The sequence below is a fragment of the Grus americana genome, chromosome 22, assembly GCF_028858705.1.
Source record: "Grus americana isolate bGruAme1 chromosome 22, bGruAme1.mat, whole genome shotgun sequence".
In the NCBI taxonomy this organism is placed as follows: domain Eukaryota; kingdom Metazoa; phylum Chordata; class Aves; order Gruiformes; family Gruidae; genus Grus; species Grus americana.
The window spans coordinates 2,592,020-2,612,981 of record NC_072873.1 but is presented as its reverse complement, the minus strand read 5'-3'; the positions used below and the strand labels follow the sequence as shown (position 1 = coordinate 2,612,981).

Genomic DNA, 20,962 nt, shown 5'->3' with positions numbered 1-20,962 from the left:
TATTTCGGGCGGGCACCGGTCCGAAAGCTTTCTCCGTTGCCCGCGGCGCACGGCGGGGTCCGGTCCGAGCCAGCCCGTGGCACAGGCGGGCAGCGGGGAGGGGAGCGCTGTGAGACCGCCGGGCCGGCCCCGGCCCCCCGCCCCGGTACCGGGATGTGCCGCTCCTCGCCGCCTCTAGGGGGCGCCGCGGGGCCCGGCCGCCACGTGAGCCGGGCCGGCCTCTCCACGTGATGTCTGGTGGAACGGGAGGGGCGGGGCGAGCCCATATCCCGGCGTGCCCCGGGCACCTCCCTCTTTTCCGGTGCCAAGATGTCGAAGCGAGGTGAGGCCGGCGTCGGGCGGGGGGGGGGCTGGTGGTATCCGGCTCCATCCGGGCCGGGGAGGGCGCCCGGATCGCTGCTCGGGTGGCGTCCGGCGGAGCTGGGGCCCGGGGAGCGGTGTCCGGCCCCGGCCGGGAGAGGAGGCCGCAGCCGGTGTCGCTAAGCCCCCTTCCGGGGAGGCGCGGGCCGGGCCGGGCCGGGCTCACCGCTGCCTGGAGGCCGCTTAGTGCTGCTCCGCGCCCGGGCTCTTAATCTTCTTCTCGATCCGCAGGACGCGGTGGTTCGTCCGGTGCGAAGTTCCGCATCTCCCTGGGTCTCCCCGTGGGAGCCGTGATCAACTGCGCGGACAACACAGGTGAGCGCGGCCGCCGCTGTGCCTCTGCCCGGGGCCGCCCGTTGTAACGCTGAGGGCGGACCGGCTGTTGAATGAGTTCGTAAAAACCAATTTTCCTTCTGAAAAGCACTCACTGGGCCTGTGCCGGTGGTGGCATTTCTGGGTGAGGCAGCAGCCTGCGCTGTTTGCTTCGTTCGGTGGTTTGACATGGGAAGCTCGTCCCGCACAGCCCCGTTAATGCCAGCCCCGTTAATGCCAGCGCTTCTCTCCGCAGGTGCCAAGAACCTGTACATCATCTCTGTGAAGGGCATCAAGGGGCGCCTGAACAGGCTGCCAGCGGCTGGCGTGGGTGACATGGTGATGGCTACTGTCAAGAAGGGCAAGCCGGAGCTGAGGAAGAAGGGTGAGTGCGGAGAGGAGCGGCGAGTCCCGCTGTAGCGTCCCTCCTTTGAGGGATGGAGAGGCAGGGTGCTCGTCCAAGGGGAACACACGATTCTTCCCTCAAACTGATGCAGAAGATGGGCACTGAATCTCTGGAGTGTCGCCTCCACCCTTCTAAAAAAGCACTTGTTGGGTCTGTGCACAGTGGCTCAGCGAGTTGTCGTGGAAGGGCAGAGTAAAGCCATCGCTTTTGGGTGAAGTGGCAGCTTGTGCTGTTCATTTCAATCAGTGGTGTGACATCTGCCTTGGAAAAGAAGGTTTGCTGCTGCCCTGGAGGGGAAGGGAGGAGTTCTTGCTGAATATTGTTTGGGAATTGATGGTATGTTTAGAAATAAAGGTGGGAAAGCGGAAAAACACTGAATTGTCCCAAGTGCAGACATAGATGTAACTGTTACATGGTCAGTTTTAAGTGTACTGTTGGCTATAAACTGTAGCTTCTCTTAGCAAAGCACTGAAACTATGACATTAAAAAAAATCTCCACCCCAAACCCATGTATTGAGTCAGACGCTGCAGCAGAACAGTTCCTCTGGGCTCTCTTGCTGCACTGCGTGCTTAACACGATGTTTGCGATACCGAGCTGCTCGTTTCTCTTTGCAGTCCACCCAGCAGTGGTAATTCGGCAGCGGAAATCGTACAGGAGAAAAGATGGAGTGTTCCTTTATTTCGAAGACAATGCGGGAGTGATAGTAAATAACAAAGGTGAAATGAAAGGTACGGACGAGAATCCTGTTGTGCTGGGCGAAAGAGGGGCGTGCAGAGGGGTGGTAGTTTGGCATTGTGCGTTAGAGGGCTGTGCTTTTCTGGGCAAAAGGACCCAAATTCCCCTCAGGACTCAGGAGAATGTGGCCACGCTGAACTAGCGTTTGTGTAAAATGCTGCCCTGAACCATCTTGGCACCTCTAACCTGCCGTTGTCTTTTTCTCTCTTCCAGGCTCCGCAATCACAGGCCCTGTGGCTAAGGAGTGCGCAGATCTGTGGCCCAGGATAGCCTCCAATGCGGGAAGCATCGCATAAACGCGTTTGTCTTCGTAGAGATAAAATAAAAGTCCTTGTACCAAATCAGTAGTGTCTTTTTTGCCAAAGCGCCCTCCTCTGCCATTGCAGGACAAGGTTACAATGAGGGAGGGAGTCCTGGGAAAGCTTTTTACAGAACTCTTCCTGTGGATGTATGCTTCAGCAGGAAAATGGGATTTGCAGTTTCAATATCCAATGTCTTTTTCTTTTTTTCAGGCAGGTTCCTGTATTACTGGAAAATAGCTGGAAGGGGTTGCACTGGAAAGACTTAAATTTTAGCAGTACTGAGTGAATTGATCCAATTTAGGTATGCACCAACAAAAATGGGGAGGTGTCTGTAAAAGGCCTTCTACAGGAAACCTTTGTGCATGGGCTCTCGGAATTGCAGGTCTGGAATTTTCTTCCAGAATGGGCATTTTAACTGCTTAGAGCTATGGGTCTGACTCTGGAGGGCGGACAAATACTGTCTGAAACCAATCTGTACCATGAGCTGCAGCGTCCATTCTGCACAGCGGGCTCTAAATGTTTCTTGGACCTTGCTGAAGATGTGCAAGGACACAGTGAGCCCTCAGCTGTGGGCTGAGGTGGTGGCAGGTCATTTTCCTGGTGTTCCCCCGGCTGAAGCAGAGAAAGGAATGTATCTGGATGTGAGCTGCAGGCCAGCTTGTTTCCTGGCCCTCTGAGCAAGGGCCACTGCAGGGGCGGGGAGGCCACCTTGTACCTGGGCTCGCAAGTGAAAACTGGGGTGACTTTGTCCTGGATATCGTGGCCCTGCTGCCTTGTAAGACCCAGATTGAGCCCAGCACATGTGCTGGGGGGCTGCAGGGCAGGTCCTCGGAAGCTACTGAGATATGTTGGTGCTGCTCCTGATGTTTTTTTTTTGGGGAGGAGGGTTATGGTGCAGGAAAGGGGGGAATGTGAAGGGAGCAAAGGCTCAGAGATTTTGTAGCACAAACATAAGCAATGATGGATGGGAGCACCTCGGCCTGGCAGTGGTTTGTAAAGTGTTTTTAAACGGCTGTTTCGCTCAACCACCAGGAATCTGCAATACATTGTGGCCTACAAGTTGTTTCTCAGCCATTCCCCCTGGATAATCAGGAGCTGTGTGCTAGCAGCAGCTGGGGACGGGAAACCTGGAAAAGGGCTCCGAGGGACTGAGGGCAACTCTCTTCTCTCCAGGCCGTTGCACAGAGCAGGCGAGCGGTCGTGGCTTCTTCCCAGCAGAAGGGCAGAGCGGGCGCTCGGGCTGTCACCGCAAGACTCCAACCCTGCGGCTGAAGTCGATGTCTTTGTGAGAGGCGGCCGTCTTTCCAGTGCAGGGGTGATGAAGGAGCTGTTGTTCCTCAGACCCGGGGAGAGGTGCAGAGACCTGCTGACGAGGAAGAAACCCCCCTAAAATAAAGGTGCTCTCCCTTGATCTCTTTGAACAGCTCGTGCTAGAGTTTTGATTTGTGAAGACTCTTTCTGAGGCAGGGCACGGCACGACAGTGGGACGAAAGGCTTTGGGTGCCCGTTTCTCCCTGGGCAGCCGGGAGGGGAAGATGGAGAGAGGCCGTGGGCAGCGCGGGAGGTGTCGCGGCAGGTAATGCCTCTGGGTGGCTGCTGTGCGCTCTAAGGGCAGGGCACAGCCCCAGATCTGAGAGAGGCGCAGTTGAGTGCCTGCAGCACCGTTGGGAGGAGTTTCCAAGTATTTTTCTTCTCCGTTTTGGGACGTTTGGGAGGACAAGAGCTGGGAATTCATTAGCTCGGCCCCCAGGAGGCTGGCTGGAAGTGTGGTGAGAGGCCTGGGGGGGTTAAGGCCAAAAGAAGGGTGTGAGAGGGCTGTTGTGTGTGAGAGGCAGCACTGCAGGTGTGGTGAGTGCAGGCAGTGGAATGCAGCAGAGCTGCCTGGTCAGTGCCCACAAGGAGCCGAACGTGGCCCCAGCACACAGGGGGTGTAGCTCAGGGGCAGAGCATTTGACTGCAGATCAAGAGGTCCCCGGTTCAAATCCGGGCGCCCCCTCCCTTTTCCTCCCTTGGGCCCGGAAAATCTCCCTTTGCAACTCCTCCTGCCAAAGCTTTTGCCCAGACCGCCTGCAGGCTCCATCCCCTGTTGGATCAGGTGCCGGCCAGCGGTAAAGCAGCAGATTCCCAGAGGAGAAGAGGACTGTCAGAGTGGGGGTTTGTGGGGAAGGGGCTGAGTGTTTCAGGAGGAGCTGTCTTTTGTCCCAGGGTTAATTTGCAGAACTTTGCTGTGACGGTCCATAACAGGGCGATTTCTGCTGGGCAGGTGTGTGGCAGGTGGGGGTGTAGCTCAGTGGTAGAGCATTTGACTGCAGATCAAGAGGTCCCTGGTTCAACTCCAGGCGCCCCCTCTTTTCCACCTTCCTTTTGCCAAAATTCCTCACAGAAAGAGGAGGGAGAGCTCTTCCTGGGTCTTGTGACCTGTGCTGTGCAGTGATGGTTGGTTCCTGAGCTCCATCATTTGTGGTACTGAGGCCCTGAGGATTAGGAAGCTGCAGGGGTTGTGCGCTGCGTGAGTAGCTGCTCGCCATCTGTGTGTACGTGTCTGTGTTCTTGAATCTCTGTAGTCATCATATTTATCATAATTTATTCTCTTTATGTCCGTGTGCAGCCTTTGGCAGCCACCTTGATGTGCAGAAGGGGCTGTGAAGTGAAAGACTGGTGAGTGGACATAAACACTTGTCTCCCTGGAGAGAGAAAAATGTTTTTGAAATGTCCCTGTGAAGGAGCTGTGCACAGGGGGTGTAGCTCAGTGGTAGAGCATTTGACTGCAGATCAAGAGGTCCCTGGTTCAACTCCAGGTGCCCCCTTTGTCCTTTTCCCAGGAGAAAGCATGAGGAGCGTTCCTTACTTTTGGATCCTCTGGGCTCATGCTGTGCACAGAAGGCAGGTCCCTGAACTTTAGCATTCCAGGTACTCAACAACTGACGGCACGCTTCCTGCCAAAATCGATATCTGTGTCGGTGACAGAGCAAAGACGCAACGTTTGTGGCTTGGCCGTAGCAGGAGTTGTTTGGATCAGAGAGGAAGCTGCTGGGGATCAGGTTTGTGTGCGTAATTAGACCCCTCTGAGTGCACTTGTCTCCAGATCGTCGGTCATGACTTTCCGTGCGCAATTTTGCACGTACATTAGCACACCAAAGCAGATGCTGTCCTATAGAGCGTTCAAACCAGCGGGCATCAAAGCAGAGCTAACTGTGAAATTTTTCCTTGCTCCTTGTCTGAGTGCTGACCCAGGGGGTGTAGCTCAGTGGTAGAGCATTTGACTGCAGATCAAGAGGTCCCTGGTTCAACTCCAGGCGCCCCCTCTTTTCCACCTTCCTTTTGCCAAAATTCCTCACAGAAAGAGGAGGGAGAGCTCTTCCTGGGTCTTGTGATGTGTGCTGTGCAGTGATGGTTGGCTCCTGATCTCCACCATTTGTGGTACTGAGGCCCTGAGGATTGAGAAGCTGCAGGGGTTGTGCGCTGCGTGAGTAGCTACTCGCCGTCTGTGCGTGTACGTCTCTGTGTTCTTGAATCTCTGTAGTCATATTTATCATAATTTAACCTCTTTATGTCCGTGTGCAGCCTTTGGCAGGCACCGTACGGTGCATGGGGACTATGAAGTGAAGGAATCTGGTGAGTGGACATAACCACTTGTCTCCCTGGAGAGAGAAAAATGTTTTTGAAATGTCCCTGTGAAGGAGCTGTGCGCAGGGGGTGTAGCTCAGTGGTAGAGCATTTGACTGCAGATCAAGAGGTCCCTGGTTCAACTCCAGGCGCCCCCTCTTTTCCACCTTCCTTTTGCCAAAATTCTTCACAGAAAGAGGAGGGAGATCTCTTCCTGGGTCTTGTGATGTGTGCTGTGCAGTGATGGTTGGTTCCTGAGCCCTGTCGTTCGTGGTACTGAGGCCCTGAGGATTAGGAAGCTGCAGGGGTTGTGCACTGTGTGAGTAGCTGCTCACCATCTGTGTGTACGTGTCTGTGTTCTTGAATCTCTGTAGTGATCATATTTATCATAATTTATCCTCTTTATGTCCATGTGCAACCTTTGGCAGGCACCTTGAGGTGCAGAGGGGGCTGTGAAGTGAAAGACTCTGGTGAGTGGACATAACCACTTGTCTCCCTGGAGAGAGAAAAATGTTTTTGAACAACTTCAGGTGCCCCCTCTTTAGTTACTTTTCCACCCTTTCTTCTTCCAGAATCTCCAGGCAGACGGATTCTGGAGAGACCTTCTTCCCCCTCCGAGGTCCTGGAAATCCCTGGGTCGGCCAAGCATGGCATCAGGGTTTGGCGTTTCTGCCTCACTTCTCCCTAAGCCTGCACGTAGGCACAAAGCAGCTGGCTCAGGCTCAGTGCTGCTGGTCCAGTTTTTCCTGTCCGGGTAACTGCCGTTCATTTACGCTGTGAACAAGGCGTGGAATGGCTCTCTCGAGGAGGGGATCTCTGCCGAGATGTGTCTGAAGGGAGCTGGGGGGTGGTGATGCCCACATCAGCCCGCAGGTCCTTTACGGAGTGGGAGCTGTGGCTGCCCGGCGGCCCCGGGGCTCGAACTGCCGACCTCGGGACCCGCAGCCGGACGCTCTGCCCCTGAGCTGTGCCCTCGGCGCTGGGCTGTGGCGCAGGGGGCTGGCGGGAAGCGGTGGCTTAGGGGCAAGGCGCCGGGTCGCGATCCGGGAGGTCACCGGTTCTAACCTCGCCCCCGGACGCTGCCGCCGCCTGAGGCAACGGAACTGCCCGGCGGGTGACCGCCCTTGTGTAACGGGAAGCAGGGGAGAGCTTCTGCCCGGGACACCCCAGGTTCAGGGACACCCCTCGGCCGCTCCTTGGCAAAGCCAAAGACCTGCAGGCCCGGCTACGCCAGGCCCCGGCCTGACGGCACCGGCGGCGCTTGGGACACCGCAGCTCCGTGCACCCCACAGCCTTCAGCCCCCTCCTTTCCCCGGGACTTTCACGCCAGTCTTTGAAATGCTTCGGGGGTTTGCTTGCTGCAGTTTGGTTTGGTTTGTTCCTCCTCTTTCCCTACCAAACGGCATCGGAGGCGCGGCTGTGCGCTGCTCTGCCGCCTTCGCCCGCCATCTTGCCGGCGGAAGTGACGACTCTGAGGCGCGCGGCTCAGACGCCGGCGGCGACGCGGCGCCTCGTGATGACGCACGTCCAGGCCCGGTAGCCGCGGGGGAAGCGACCGCCCGCCGCCATGGGGGGAGGCGACCTGGTGAGGACGGGCCCGGGCCCGGGCCCGGGGGGGACTGAGCTGGGCCGGGAGGGGCCGGGAGTGTTCCCCGGGGTTCCGGGCACCGGGCTGGGCTCGGGCTCGCTGGCAGGCGGCAACGGTCCCGGGACGCGCGGGTTCTCCGGGGCCTGCGGCCGTTCTCCGCCCCTGGCAGCGGGGCCGTCGGTGCGGTCGGGCCTCGGCCGGGTGGGAAGGAGCGCGTCCCGTTGTGCGGGCCCCGTTGCCGAGGGCAGAAGTGCTGCGGGCGAGCGCGGCTCTGAGCGGGCCCTTCCCCTAGTCCGGGGGTGAGGGAAGGTGGGCGTTCGTTAACGGTCCCGGTCCGGTCTCCCCTCCGTTCTGCAGAACCTGAAGAAGAGCTGGCACCCCCAGACCCTCACAACGCCGAGCAGGAGCGTGAGGCCACGTGGGAGAAGATGGAGGAGCTGCTGCCGTGCGCCAAGGACACGGGCACCGGCCGGTGAGGGGGTGCGGGGACTCCCGGTGCCCCTGAGGTAGGTGGTTCTCTTCGCGGTGTTCCTGCTTTCATCTGTCCAGAGGAGTCTGTGCGCGGGGACGCTTTCTTTAAATTCGCTTGGGGCTTTGTTTGTAACTCTCAGGGCTCTGCTAATAATGGGTGTGAACTGTCAGTAGCCTGTTTGTCGCGTGCTGCCGTTTGCGGAGAAGAGGCTCATCATTGAATTCTTCTTCTGCCTCATTAACTTAAACACCGCTGGGTTTTTCTGTGGCTGGGATGTGTAAATTCATGTTAAAATAAATTCTCTTGCCCAGGGCTGAGTGTTGAATGTCTCTGATGTAAAACTGTTTCCATTTCTATGGAAATGTGCGTTTGATCTTTCTCACCATCGTAGGCTGGTGCCTTAACCTGTAACCTGACGAGTCTGTAGTAGAAAATACAACACTCTTGTTCACATTAGAAAAAGCGAACTTGGAGTGGGTGCATCAGGGACTGTAAAGTGTAGTTGTCCTGCGAGATTTAACAATTTCTGTCTCAAAGGCTTCGTTCCTTCTTCCTTTTCTGCCACTTGTAGGGAAGCGGGATCTGTGTGCTGGGCACTCGAGTAAGAAAGAACCAGCTTTCAGGCTTGTTTCTCTGCGCAGCCCAGTTCAAACCACTTTAGAATGCAACAGCTTGCAACAGGGCCCAAAATCTGGCTCTCCTCAAAAATATGGCCTATTCCTTCAGCTTCTGCAGGAGTTCTCCCAGCCCCATTCCTGAAGCTGGTTTCAGTCCTCGATTTTTGTCCTTCCTCTCTCTCTCTTGCAGCACTGTGGCCGCATGCACAGGGAGGGCTGGATAGAGGATTCATTCCTCAGGTGTGAGGTGGAACAGAGGCACCTGAACAGGAGTTTGGGAGAGGCAGGTACGTGTCCTTCTCACAGCTTGTCGGGTGGGGGGGGTCTGGACTCAAAGGCTTTGCGTGAGGAAAAAGTCACGTAAAAATCAATCTGGATGTTTTTAAACAGCTGTTTGGCCCAACCAGAATCTGCAATACATTGTGGCCTACAAGTATTTCTCAGACATTCCCCCTGGATAATCAAGAGCTGTGTGCTAGCAGCAGCTGGGGACGGGAAACCTGGAAAAGGGCTCCGAGGGACTGAGGGCAACTCTCTTCTCTCCAGGCCGTTGCACAGAGCAGGCGAGCGGTCGTGGCTTCTTCCCAGCAGAAGGGCAGAGCGGGCGCTCGGGCTGTCACCGCAAGACTCCAACCCTGCGGCTGAAGTCGATGTCTTTGTGAGAGGCGGCCGTCTTTCCAGTGCAGGGGTGATGAAGGAGCTGTTGTTCCTCAGACCCGGGGAGAGGTGCAGAGACCTGCTGACGAGGAAGAAACCCCCCTAAAATAAAGGTGCTCTCCCTTGATCTCTTTGAACAGCTCGTGCTAGAGTTTTGATTTGTGAAGACTCTTTCTGAGGCAGGGCACGGCACGACAGTGGGACGAAAGGCTTTGGGTGCCCGTTTCTCCCTGGGCAGCCGGGAGGGGAAGATGGAGAGAGGCCGTGGGCAGCGCGGGAGGTGTCGCGGCAGGTAATGCCTCTGGGTGGCTGCTGTGCGCTCTAAGGGCAGGGCACAGCCCCAGATCTGAGAGAGGCGCAGTTGAGTGCCTGCAGCACCGTTGGGAGGAGTTTCCAAGTATTTTTCTTCTCCGTTTTGGGACGTTTGGGAGGACAAGAGCTGGGAATTCATTAGCTCGGCCCCCAGGAGGCTGGCTGGAAGTGTGGTGAGAGGCCTGGGGGGGGTTAAGGTCAAAGGAGGGGTGTGAGAGGGCTGTTGTGTGTGAGAGGCAGCACTGCAGGTGTGGTGAGTGCAGGCAGTGGAATGCAGCAGAGCTGCCTGGTCAGTGCCCACAAGGAGCCGAACGTGGCCCCAGCACACAGGGGGTGTAGCTCAGGGGCAGAGCATTTGACTGCAGATCAAGAGGTCCCCGGTTCAAATCCGGGCGCCCCCTCCCTTTTCCTCCCTTGGGCCCGGAAAATCTCCCTTTGCAACTCCTCCTGCCAAAGCTTTTGCCCAGACCGCCTGCAGGCTCCATCCCCTGTTGGATCAGGTGCCGGCCAGAGGTAAAGCAGCAGATTCCCAGAGGAGAAGAGGACTGTCAGAGTGGGGGTTTGTGGGGAAGGGGCTGAGAGTTTCAGGAGGAGCTGTCTTTTGTCCCAGGGTTAATTTGCAGAACTTTGCTGTGACGGTCCATAACAGGGCGATTTCTGCTGGGCAGGTGTGTGGCAGGTGGGGGTGTAGCTCAGTGGTAGAGCATTTGACTGCAGATCAAGAGGTCCCTGGTTCAACTCCGGGCACCCCCTCAGAAGCAACTGTTTTCTCAGAGGTTTAGGCTGTTCTTTCCTTGGAAGCCTAACTGATAAGATCAGCTCAGTCTCCCACCTGTGAATTCTTTTTCTCCTTACAGTTGGAGCTAGAAAGTGTGGGGAAAACCTCCAAGACTCCTAGGCAGCTGCTGTGTCAAGTTAGAGTCTCCTCAGAGAGAAGAGCCCCCAGGTAGGAGAGGAACTGGAGCTCTGGCTGGAGAGGAGCTGGGTCAAGGTCACCTGGTGCATGAAGCACAGAGGCTGGGCCTGTGTCCTGCGTTGGAGGGCAGCACCTCCATGTCTGGGCCGCTGTCACGTTTCAGTCTTGCAGTTCCTACAGTGGGATTGGCTTTCCATGGATGAGAGAGGGCAAAGACTGGGGAAGAAGATGCTTTAAGGGTTGATTTGTGGGTGAGAGCACAGGGGGTGTAGCTCAGTGGTAGAGCATTTGACTGCAGATCAAGAGGTCCCTGGTTCAACTCCAGGCGCCCCCTCTTTTCCACCTTCCTTTTGCCAAAATTCCTCACAGAAAGAGGAGGGAGAGCTCTTCCTGGGTCTTGTGATGTGTGCTGTGCAGTGATGGTTGGCTCCTGATCTCCACCATTTGTGGTACTGAGGCCCTGAGGATTGAGAAGCTGCAGGGGTTGTGCGCTGCGTGAGTAGCTACTCGCCATCTGTGTGTGTACATCTCTGTGTTCTTGAATCTCCGTAGTAATCGCATTTCTCAATTTATCTTTACATCCGTGTGCAGCCTTTGGCAGGCACTGTACGGTGCATGGGGAGTATGAAGTGAAGGAATCTGGTGAGTGGACATAAACACTTGTCTCCCTGGAGAGAGAAAAATGTTTTTGAAATGTCCCTGTGAAGGAGCTGTGCACAGGGGGTGTAGCTCAGTGGTAGAGCATTTGACTGCAGATCAAGAGGTCCCTGGTTCAACTCCAGGTGCCCCCTTTGTCCTTTTCCCAGGAGAAAGCATGAGAGCGTTCCTTACTTTTGGATCCTCTGGGCTCATGCTGTGCACAGAAGGCAGGTCCCTGAACTTCAGCATTCCAGGTACTCAACAACTGACGGCACGCTTCCTGCCAAAATCGATATCTGTGTTGGTGACAGAGCAAAGACGCAACGTTTGTGGCTTGGCCGTAGCAGGAGTTGTTTGGATCAGAGAGGAAGCTGCTGGGGATCAGGTTTGTGTGCGTAATTAGACCCCTCTGAGTGCACTTGTCTCCAGATCGTCGGTCATGACTTTCCGTGCACAATTTTGCACGTACATTAGCACACCAAAGCAGATGCTGTCCTATAGAGCGTTCGAACCAGTGGGCATCAAAGCAGAGCTAACTGTGAAATTTTTCCTTGCTCCTTGTCTGAGTGCTGACCCAGGGGGTGTAGCTCAGTGGTAGAGCATTTGACTGCAGATCAAGAGGTCCCTGGTTCAACTCCGGGCGCCCCCTCAGAAGCAACTGTTTTCTCAGAGGTTTAGGCTGTTCTTTCCTTGGAAGCCTAACTGATAAGATCAGCTCAGTCTCCCACCTGTGAATTCTTTTTCTCCTTACAGTTGGAGCTAGAATGTGTGGGGAAAACCTCCAAGACTCCTAGGCAGCTGCTGTGTCAAGTTAGAGTCTCCTCAGAGAGAAGAGCCCCCAGGTAGGAGAGGAACTGGAGCTCTGGCTGGAGAGGAGCTGGGTCAAGGTCACCTGGTGCATGAAGCACAGAGGCTGGGCCTGTGTCCTGCGTTGGAGGGCAGCACCTCCATGTCTGGGCCGCTGTCACGTTTCAGTCTTGCAGTTCCTACAGTGGGATTGGCTTTCCATGGATGAGAGAGGGCAAAGACTGGGGAAGAAGATGCTTTAAGGGTTGATTTGTGGGTGAGAGCACAGGGGGTGTAGCTCAGTGGTAGAGCATTTGACTGCAGATCAAGAGGTCCCTGGTTCAACTCCAGGCGCCCCCTCTTTTCCACCTTCCTTTTGCCAAAATTCCTCACAGAAAGAGGAGGGAGAGCTCTTCCTGGGTCTTGTGATGTGTGCTGTGCAGTGATGGTTGGCTCCTGATCTCCACCATTTGTGGTACTGAGGCCCTGAGGATTGAGAAGCTGCAGGGGTTGTGCGCTGCGCGAGTAGCTACTCGCCGTCTGTGCGTGTACGTCTCTGTGTTCTTGAATCTCTGTAGTCATATTTATCATAATTTAACCTCTTTATGTCCGTGTGCAGCCTTTGGCAGGCACCGTACGGTGCATGGGGACTATGAAGTGAAGGAATCTGGTGAGTGGACATAACCACTTGTCTCCCTGGAGAGAGAAAAATGTTTTTGAAATGTCCCTGTGAAGGAGCTGTGCGCAGGGGGTGTAGCTCAGTGGTAGAGCATTTGACTGCAGATCAAGAGGTCCCTGGTTCAACTCCAGGCGCCCCCTCTTTTCCACCTTCCTTTTGCCAAAATTCTTCACAGAAAGAGGAGGGAGATCTCTTCCTGGGTCTTGTGATGTGTGCTGTGCAGTGATGGTTGGTTCCTGAGCCCTGTCGTTCGTGGTACTGAGGCCCTGAGGATTAGGAAGCTGCAGGGGTTGTGCACTGTGTGAGTAGCTGCTCACCATCTGTGTGTACGTGTCTGTGTTCTTGAATCTCTGTAGTGATCATATTTATCATAATTTATCCTCTTTATGTCCATGTGCAACCTTTGGCAGGCACCTTGAGGTGCAGAGGGGGCTGTGAAGTGAAAGACTCTGGTGAGTGGACATAACCACTTGTCTCCCTGGAGAGAGAAAAATGTTTTTGAACAACTTCAGGTGCCCCCTCTTTAGTTACTTTTCCACCCTTTCTTCTTCCAGAATCTCCAGGCAGACGGATTCTGGAGAGACCTTCTTCCCCCTCCGAGGTCCTGGAAATCCCTGGGTCGGCCAAGCATGGCATCAGGGTTTGGCGTTTCTGCCTCACTTCTCCCTAAGCCTGCACGTAGGCACAAAGCAGCTGGCTCAGGCTCAGTGCTGCTGGTCCAGTTTTTCCTGTCCGGGTAACTGCCGTTCATTTACGCTGTGAACAAGGCGTGGAATGGCTCTCTCGAGGAGGGGATCTCTGCCGAGATGTGTCTGAAGGGAGCTGGGGGGTGGTGATGCCCACATCAGCCCGCAGGTCCTTTACGGAGCGGGAGCTGTGGCTGCCCGGCGGCCCCGGGGCTCGAACTGCCGACCTCGGGACCCGCAGCCGGACGCTCTGCCCCTGAGCTGTGCCCTCGGCGCTGGGCTGTGGCGCAGGGGGCTGGCGGGTCGGGATCCAGCAGGTCACCGGTCACCGATTCTAACCCCGGCCCGGGGCCACCGCCGGAGGCAATGGAACTGCTCAACGGGTGACCGCCCTTGTGTAACGGGAAGCAGGGGAGAGCTTCTGCCCGGGACACCCCAGGTTCAGTGATACCCCCTCGGGCCATCGGCTGCTCATTGGCAATGCCACTGACCTGCAGGCCCGCTCGCAGCTACGCCAGGCACCGGCCTGACGGCACCGGCGGCGCTTGGGACACCGCAGCTCCGCTCAGCCCGCTCCTTTCCCCGGGACTTTCACGCCAGTCTTTGAAATGCTTCGGGGGTTTGCTTGTTGTAGTTTGCTTTGGTTTTTTTCTCTTTCCCTACCGAACGGCATCGGTAGGCGCCGCGGGCCCCCGGGGCCGGCTGTGCGCTGCTGCGCTCCGCCGCCTTCACCCGCCATCTTGCTAGCTCCCCTCAGCGCTGCGGCGGAAGTGACGACTCTGAGGCGCGCGGCTCAGACGCCGGCGGCGACGCGGCGCCTCGTGATGACGCACGTCCAGGCCCGGTAGCCGCGGGGGAAGCGACCGCCCGCCGCCATGGGGGGAGGCGACCTGGTGAGGACGGGCCCGGGCCCGGGGGGGACTGAGCTGGGCCGGGAGGGGCCGGGAGTGTTCCTCGGGGCTCCGGGCACCGGGCTGGGCTCGGGCTCGCTGGCAGGCGGCAACGGTCCCGGGACGCGCGGGTTCTCCGGGGCCTGCGGCCGTTCCCCGCCCCTGGCAGCGGGGCCGTCGGTGCGGTCGGGCCTCGGCGGGGTGGGAAGGAGCGCGTCCCGTTGTGCGGGCCCCGTTGCCGAGGGCAGAAGTGCTGCGGGCGAGCGCGACTCTGAGCGGGCCCTTCCCCTAGTCCGGGGGTGAGGGAAGGTGGGCGTTCGTTAACGGTCCCGGTCCGGTCTCCCCCCCGTCCTGCAGAACCTGAAGAAGAGCTGGCACCCCCAGACCCTGCGCAATGTGGAGAAAGTGTGGAAAGCCGAGCAGAAACATGAGGCCGAGCGGAAGAAGATCGAGGAGCTGCAGCGGGAGCTGCAGGAGGAGCGAGCACGGGAGGAGATGCAGCGATACGCTGAGGACATGGGCACTGTCAGGTGAGGGGGTGCTGGTGCCCACCAGACTGGCGGTTACCAGCTGTTGACGTTGAGCACTGTCTGGTGAGGTGCTGTGGGTGCTCCCGGTGCCCATGGGTGCCGTGGGTTTAACATCTCTGATGCATAAATGTTTCCACTCACCAACATCAGCCAGTGCCTTAAAATGCAACTTTAGAACTGTGAGAAGGAAAATAAGATGGTCTTGTTTGCAATAGGAAAAGAGAAGAAAAGTTGGAGTGGATGTACCAGGGTCCTGGAGGTATGGTGAACAGAGAGGAATATCTTATGGGTCGCCCTGTGGACAAGTACGTCTTTGAGAAGACAGAAGACAAGGACGCGGGCTGTTCCAACGAGACAGGACTTCTCCCAGGCTCCATTTTTGCCAAGACAGGGGCCAATTCTGTCTTGGACATGGCAAACAAAATCCGAGAGGATCCACTTTTCATGATAAGGTACTAAAGGTGGAGCTGAAAGCAGTAGTAAATGGAGCAAAGCATCAGTATTAGCAACTTGCTAAGAGCAGTCTTATTTTTCTCTGTAAAGTCTGATATTGAGTCTGTCAAAGCGTTGTCTGCCTGTTGGTGAGCTCTAGGCTGTAGGCAGCAGAGATGTCACCAGCCGCTTCCATGACTAGTAGGATTTTGATTGTGTGTTCTAGACACAGCAACCTAACGCCAAATAACATATTTGCGTCAGTTTGCTGCTTTTGGAGAATTTTGCTGGCTTGATTTCTAATCTAAGATTTTGTCACCTGAAAGAGCTGATGATCAACATATAGATCATCTAGCTGTAAATTGGTAAATAGATATAAATGTTTATTTATATTTGTTATATGGTTATATTTACAATTGTTACTCCGCATTGATTCGTTTCTACCAACTTAGCTCAGCCTTTCATGTGTATGTGAATATATCTGCTCTGCTCTGAGAGTTCAGGTGTTTATTAGCATTGTAGGCAGATTGATGGCAGTAGAACAGATTTTTGTTTAACCTACAAATTGCACTCTTCAGTGGAGAAGAAAATGACAGACTTCTCCTTACTTGGATCTATTTTATTCAGTGTTCAAAACTTGGCTGTTTTTCTGCTTTATATGTTTTTAGAGCTTGCACTTGATCAGTATCTTTCATGAAAATATGATATTTTCAGTTGTTTGAAAATACTTTTTTTTTTTCTGCTTTAGAAAGAGGGAGGAGGAAAAGAAGAGAGAAGTTTTGAATAATCCTGTTAAAATGAAGAAAATCAAAGAATTGGTAGGTGTATCTCAGTACTCCTTTACAGACTCAAAGCCCAGAATACACTGAACCAAGGAGAAGATCATAGGTCAAAATTAGTATTGTTTAGGATAAGGAGCTGAGTTCTGTTTCCTGACTCTTTCATGGAAAACTAGAACAAATTCAGCTTTCTATAATCCTGATATAATAGAACAAGGCTCCTTATCAGTCTCTCAGCAGGAATTAGTTTCTCTTCCTTTCAAATTCAGTGTTATTTTACTCTTCTTGCTCTTCTGGTGTGTTTTGGGGGTTTGATTTTTTTTATTTTTTATTTTTTTTTAGCCAGTGATTAATTGTTGATTTAGTACTACAGAGTGATTGCAGACATAGGATTTGACATGCACTGGTACCAAACTGACGCTAGGGAAGACTCCATTAAGCTCTTTAGTTTTGGGAGAGAACCTTGTTAAATGGTTTAGGTTTTGTTTCAGGAGCCTTTCCACAGAGAACTCTGTTGCTTTGCCTTGTGATATTGACTGCACAAATGTGGAGACAGTAATTATTACTAATGAAATGGTGTTTTACTTTATAGCTGCAAAACAGTTTAGATAAAAAAGAGAAGAAGAAGAAGAAAGAGAAGAAGAAGAAGCACAAGAAACATCGGCGTCGCAGTTCTAGCAGTGAAAGTGACAGCAGTGATGAGGAGCGAAGCAAAAATAAGTATGTTTTGAGGGTTTATTGTAAAAATACCTTGTTTCCTGTTATCTGTTTTTCATGTCTTTTTCAAAACCTCTCTTTGAGTCTTATCTTTCTGATTAACGCTCTGACTTGGCCTAAATGTTTCTGCATTGTTACTTTATTGGTTTTGCATCGTTAAATTATTTTTATGACCTTTTAACGTTAAAAAACGTTCTTGAATTTCACATGCTTCAAAAGTACTGTTCTGTTCTCTCTTTAGGTCTCAGAAGAGGACGAACAGTTCCTCCTGGAAACCTGCTCCTGCCAAAGTCCCAGGATATGGCTTACAAGTAAGTGCATGTGTTTCGCACAGCTCTTTCAGTAGCAAGTGCCCCGAGTTAGGGAAGAGCGAGAGTTTTGGCGGTTTGTTTGCAACTGCTTCACCGGGTAAAAGAGATCGTGAGGGCGACGTGATATAGTAAAGTTCAGATTCAACTTGGAGCCATCTAAGCCTTGAAACTAAATTTGTTCAGATCCCAGTAGGACTTTTGTCTGCTCTGAATTCAAGTTAAGTTTTATTTAGTTTCTCTTCAGAGTCACACATCAGGTCAAATACTCTGCTTGGCTGTGTCGGCAGTTTCATTTACTGAACGTCCTACAGAAATTATCTTTTCAGACACGGGTGTTAATAAGAACCTGGGAAGTAGAATAAGTAAACACAAACCTTCCTGCATGTAGGCTAGTGTGAGGTCTCCTCTGTGGCCTTACGTTGTTGTTCTGCTCTGACAAGACATCTCTCCTGAACAGATGCTTTTCAATTTCAGGTTAGGGACTCTGACCACAGGTCTCGGAGCTCTCCAGCTGCCGGCCAGGAGAGGGCCCCCCACAAGCACCGGGATCGCTCCAGATCCAGGAGCCAGTCCCGCTCTCCTCAGAGACGCTCTAGCAAGAAGAATTCGGAACAGTCTGGATGCAGGGGGTCACGGTCTCCTTCTAGGCACAGCAAACAGTGAGTGTGGCTAACCTGGAAAATGTAAACCCCGAGCTGCTGGTGGGGGGAGTTCTCTAGAATCAAAATCCCTTGTACTGAGTCTCCTTCTACCACTTCACTGTTCTGGCCACGTTATTGCTCAGTTCTGGGTGGAAAGACAGGAGCTGCGTGGTTGAGCGAGAGTGCAGAAGCACACAGGTTCACTCCTATCTGCAACTGCCCTCATCATTTGGGACACTTTTCTAGGTGCAGCCTTGAGGTATTGCTTGTGACTGGGCTTTGTTTGGGCTACCAATTCTCTTTAAAGGGTATTTATAACTGCTGAATTATCTTTACTAAATGCTGATAAAATCAGGTCCAGGTATTTATTGCTTGCTGATGAAATAATTAAAACTGAGTAAAAATACATGGAAATTTACAGTATATCAAGAGTCATGAGGATTGTTTTTGAAGTGGACAGGTAACAGTCCTGCAGTTCCAGGAGATGTCTTGGTTTCAGAACGGATACAAAAAAAATCCAGGGAAAGTTTAGAGGTGTGATGATGTATATTCATCCGGCCTGATAAGGGTATTTCTGGGTTACAGACATAGCAAGGAGGAGAAAGGGAGAGCTAGAAGCCCTTCCCCTAAAAAGAGCTATCGGCGACAGCATGCTCCGGGTTACACAAGGTAAGCAAGATCTTGTCCCTGTGCTTTTGGATGGAAGTTGCCCTGGTGATTGTGAAACAGCTGGGTGTAATCTGAACCAAATTTTATTCTGTTAACTAAAATAGATTGGATCGGATGTCCAGAAAGTTGGGCAGACGGTCCTAAAGTGCTCGCCTCGGTGCTCTTGAACTTGATTGTTAGTTAACGCCTTGGACAGCTTCCCAAAGCAGTTCACGTGGTTGCTGGTTGTCCATGTGTCTCGCATCACTGTGCAAGGCTGTAATGCGAAGTCAGTCTTTGTTCCATGGACTGTTAATTAGAAGCATTCTGTTTCACTGTCATCAGGAAAATATGACCTTGACAGCATCATCTTACCAGTCAATTACAAACAAGAAGGCTGCAAAGAGGGAGAAAACAGACTCTTGCTAGGGCGTGGTGAAGCAGAACAGTTTGACATGTACCTACAAGCTTTGCTGATTGGTTACCAAATAAAAAACCATGTTAAATACCCCTAATTTTGGGGATTGTAAATCATCTTAAAGAATAGAAAGCAAGAGAGGGGTGGGGCCCAGTGTGCTATTGATTCACAGCAGTGGTGTTTTCTACACAAATAGAAAGATCTCTCCAGAGGAGCTAGAGCGTAAACGCCAGGAAATGATGGAAAATGCCAAGTGGCGGGAAGAGGAGAGAGCAAACAACCTCAGGAAACACCGAAAGGAGGAGGAGCTGGAGCGAGAGCTGGAGAAACTCGACTCCCGAGATGGGAAGTTCTTCAAGTGAGTGTCTTTATTGTCTTTTTCATTCAAGGGAAATACAGGCCACAGCTTCTGAGAGTGAGTGATGGCCTCAACATTTGAGATGCTTCAGATTATGGTATGAGTTCCACCTCTGCTGTGTTTTACGGTAGAACTGGTGACATCTACTGTTCCCAAATTCTCTTCTTAACCTGAAAGATCGCTATTTCTCTGATGGCCTTGGTAGTCAGACTCAGAAACCAGTAATCAGAGGGTTTTTTGCCATCCTGTAGAAAGGCCTAGTAGTGTTTTACATGCAAATACTAAAAAGTTCTCTGGTTTTAGGAGCTCAAAACAGTTCTAGGCCTGCAAGTCCACCAGGAGTCTGTGTGCCAAGAGCTTGTGGGACTGAAACCTGTGCTCAACAAAAAAATAAGACCATTTCTAATTTCTAAACCCACGTGATAACTTACAGACCCCTCTGTACACGACAGGCAAAGGAAACTGGAGTGGCACAAGGCCTTCCAGAAGGTACAGTGGGGTGTGAGAGAGATCCTGTGGCCAATGTTGTGTATTTTGGAGTTGCTGCAGTGTATTGTTTTCCAGGCTCTATAAATTAATCAGAGAACGTACGCTAATTCCTGAAGTTGCTGAAAGCTAGGATCACTCAAGGGTGGCTTAAAATCACAACAGATTTTCTCCATGAGCAAAATCTCCTGTGGAGAAGGATTTTTGTGTGTTTCCCCGTGCGGAAGAAACTGGTTGAGCTGACAAACTGTGTTTATCGGCGCGGTGTTTGAAAAGGGAGACGGGCAGGAGGAGATCACTCAGAAAAGCACAGCAGTGTGATCTGAAGCCGTAAAAGAAAGGGAGCGGTCACGGGGATCCCTTCTGTAGCTAACGTAGTCATTTACAGCACGAGCTCTGGCATTCGGACTCCCAGAGGACCGCTGCCCTCAGTTCAGGAACGCATTGCTTTTCCCTCGTTTGCTTCACAGAAAGCAACCGAGTCCCCTGTGACGGATGCATTTGTAATTAACGGTTAGTTATATTTGGAAGATGGGGGAGATTTGAGAGTTACCGAAGATATATTTCTGAGCGCTCACCTTAAATAAGGCATTGACTCTGTTACAAGCCAAACTAAGAGGTACTCAGTTCTTTCAGTGCAGATTTTAATAGGAAATAATTTGCTATTTTCTATGTTAGATTAATTTATGTAGATGACTTGGGAATGGCGAATCCTGTTAGAAATGGTGTAATGCTTGGAATGAGATTCTGATTTTTTTCTTTGGTTCAATTTTCTGCAGTCGCTTAAAACTAGAGAGCGCATCTACTTCCACCCTAGAAGATCGAGTGAAACGCAATATCCATTCCCTTCAGAGAACTCCCGCTGCCTTGGAAAAAAACTTTATGCAGAGATGAAACTTGGTTCTTCCTCTGCTCCCATGCAGAAGTTAAATGGACGCTTATTCCCAAAGGTGAGAGACCTCCAGCGCAGACTCACTGCTCTCTCCAGGAACAGTTACCATCTCCCAAAGAGGTGCTGGATTTCTGTGCTGCAGCCCACGGCGTGTTCTGGACTTCTGGCATTGTGAATACATTTGTAATGAGTATGACCTTGCAAGCAAACCTTTGCTGGAGAACTCGTGAGCCCTTGTATTCTATTTTTAACGTATTGCCAGATCTTTTCCTTCTCTCTCCACCTTGACTGATATCATTTTTGTATATTGTTATTACCAGATTATGCCAGGTGGTAACTGCTTTCTACGCTGGGCAGATTGTCCAAGTTTATTTGACAGAGCAAAAAGATCTAGTTTTGTTAGTCCTTAAATACCGGAACAGAACAAATTCACATGTGAGTTAATTTCATGGAATTCGATAAAACTACATGAGTGGCAGACGGAAAACTGCTCAATGCTGTCACCGTTTCAGGTGTGGGTTTGGAGGGCGGTGTTAGACGAGTCTGCAAAATATCTGTAGCCGTTATTTGGTTGCTCGCAGATTTGAATGGTGTTTGACCCAAAGGAAGCTGCTTCGAAGGGAAAGGAAATGAGCAGAGCATAGCTGATACAGCAAATATTTCTCTGGGATTTTGTAATGTAAGTAATGTGTATATGTACAGCAGTGTAGATTTTTTTTTTTTTGAAAAATTAAGAAACTTTACTGTCATTTTTAAATGTTCTTTGTGGCTTTTGGGGGTGTGGGG

The 20,962-nt window shown here is 52.5% G+C and overlaps 2 protein-coding genes and 13 non-coding genes across 24 annotated transcripts in view; all 15 read left to right on the top strand.

Moving 5' to 3' along the window:
* Nucleotides 1–193: 193 nt before the first annotated feature.
* On the top strand, nt 194–2,155 carry RPL23 (ribosomal protein L23). Its single transcript, XM_054801987.1, has 5 exons — nt 194–322; nt 592–675; nt 929–1,057; nt 1,694–1,807; nt 2,028–2,155. The coding sequence occupies exons 1-5, from the start codon at nt 310–312 to the stop codon at nt 2,108–2,110; spliced, it is 423 nt and encodes a 140-aa protein (XP_054657962.1). The 5' UTR covers nt 194–309; the 3' UTR covers nt 2,111–2,155.
* Nucleotides 1,204–1,337, top strand: LOC129195693 (small nucleolar RNA SNORA21). The gene has a single exon (XR_008573950.1). It is a non-coding gene; the product is annotated as a small nucleolar RNA SNORA21 (small nucleolar RNA).
* A 107-nt stretch (nt 2,156–2,262) lies between the features above and the next one.
* Nucleotides 2,263–20,962, top strand: part of CWC25 (CWC25 spliceosome associated protein homolog) — a 29,197-nt gene continuing 10,497 nt past the window's right edge. Inside the window, exons 1-20 of one of the 10 annotated variants that reach the window (XM_054801977.1) lie at nt 2,263–2,417; nt 3,290–3,692; nt 4,500–4,625; nt 4,725–5,157; nt 5,457–5,582; nt 5,681–6,041; nt 6,295–7,307; nt 7,668–7,816; nt 8,590–8,686; nt 8,946–9,169; nt 12,943–13,967; nt 14,322–14,494; nt 14,710–14,946; nt 15,675–15,744; nt 16,298–16,425; nt 16,664–16,733; nt 17,208–17,392; nt 17,960–18,043; nt 18,637–18,798; nt 20,064–20,933. In XM_054801977.1, coding sequence (XP_054657952.1) covers nt 13,950–13,967; nt 14,322–14,494; nt 14,710–14,946; nt 15,675–15,744; nt 16,298–16,425; nt 16,664–16,733; nt 17,208–17,392; nt 17,960–18,043; nt 18,637–18,798; nt 20,064–20,178 — 1,242 coding nt within the window. In that variant the 5' untranslated portion in view covers nt 2,263–2,417; nt 3,290–3,692; nt 4,500–4,625; ... (6 more) ...; nt 8,946–9,169; nt 12,943–13,949 and the 3' untranslated portion in view covers nt 20,179–20,933. Of the gene's footprint in view, nt 2,418–3,176; nt 3,693–4,499; nt 4,626–4,724; nt 5,158–5,456; nt 5,583–5,680; nt 6,042–6,294; nt 7,308–7,667; nt 7,817–8,589; nt 8,687–8,945; nt 9,170–12,272; nt 12,380–12,563; nt 12,690–12,942; nt 13,968–14,321; nt 14,495–14,709; nt 14,947–15,674; nt 15,745–16,297; nt 16,426–16,663; nt 16,734–17,207; nt 17,393–17,959; nt 18,044–18,636; nt 18,799–20,063; nt 20,934–20,962 lie in introns of those variants that run through there. The other 9 variants (XR_008573947.1, XM_054801978.1, XM_054801979.1 and 6 more) reach the window with 9 other exon arrangements.
* On the top strand, nt 4,041–4,112 carry TRNAC-GCA (transfer RNA cysteine (anticodon GCA)). Its single transcript has one exon. It is a non-coding gene; the product is annotated as a tRNA-Cys (tRNA).
* TRNAC-GCA (transfer RNA cysteine (anticodon GCA)) lies at nt 4,393–4,464 on the top strand. The gene has a single exon. It is a non-coding gene; the product is annotated as a tRNA-Cys (tRNA).
* Nucleotides 4,852–4,923, top strand: TRNAC-GCA (transfer RNA cysteine (anticodon GCA)). Its single transcript has one exon. It is a non-coding gene; the product is annotated as a tRNA-Cys (tRNA).
* On the top strand, nt 5,350–5,421 carry TRNAC-GCA (transfer RNA cysteine (anticodon GCA)). The gene has a single exon. It is a non-coding gene; the product is annotated as a tRNA-Cys (tRNA).
* TRNAC-GCA (transfer RNA cysteine (anticodon GCA)) lies at nt 5,809–5,880 on the top strand. The gene has a single exon. It is a non-coding gene; the product is annotated as a tRNA-Cys (tRNA).
* On the top strand, nt 9,698–9,769 carry TRNAC-GCA (transfer RNA cysteine (anticodon GCA)). The gene has a single exon. It is a non-coding gene; the product is annotated as a tRNA-Cys (tRNA).
* Nucleotides 10,050–10,121, top strand: TRNAC-GCA (transfer RNA cysteine (anticodon GCA)). Its single transcript has one exon. It is a non-coding gene; the product is annotated as a tRNA-Cys (tRNA).
* Nucleotides 10,547–10,618, top strand: TRNAC-GCA (transfer RNA cysteine (anticodon GCA)). The gene has a single exon. It is a non-coding gene; the product is annotated as a tRNA-Cys (tRNA).
* TRNAC-GCA (transfer RNA cysteine (anticodon GCA)) lies at nt 11,004–11,075 on the top strand. Its single transcript has one exon. It is a non-coding gene; the product is annotated as a tRNA-Cys (tRNA).
* Nucleotides 11,501–11,572, top strand: TRNAC-GCA (transfer RNA cysteine (anticodon GCA)). The gene has a single exon. It is a non-coding gene; the product is annotated as a tRNA-Cys (tRNA).
* On the top strand, nt 11,998–12,069 carry TRNAC-GCA (transfer RNA cysteine (anticodon GCA)). Its single transcript has one exon. It is a non-coding gene; the product is annotated as a tRNA-Cys (tRNA).
* TRNAC-GCA (transfer RNA cysteine (anticodon GCA)) lies at nt 12,457–12,528 on the top strand. The gene has a single exon. It is a non-coding gene; the product is annotated as a tRNA-Cys (tRNA).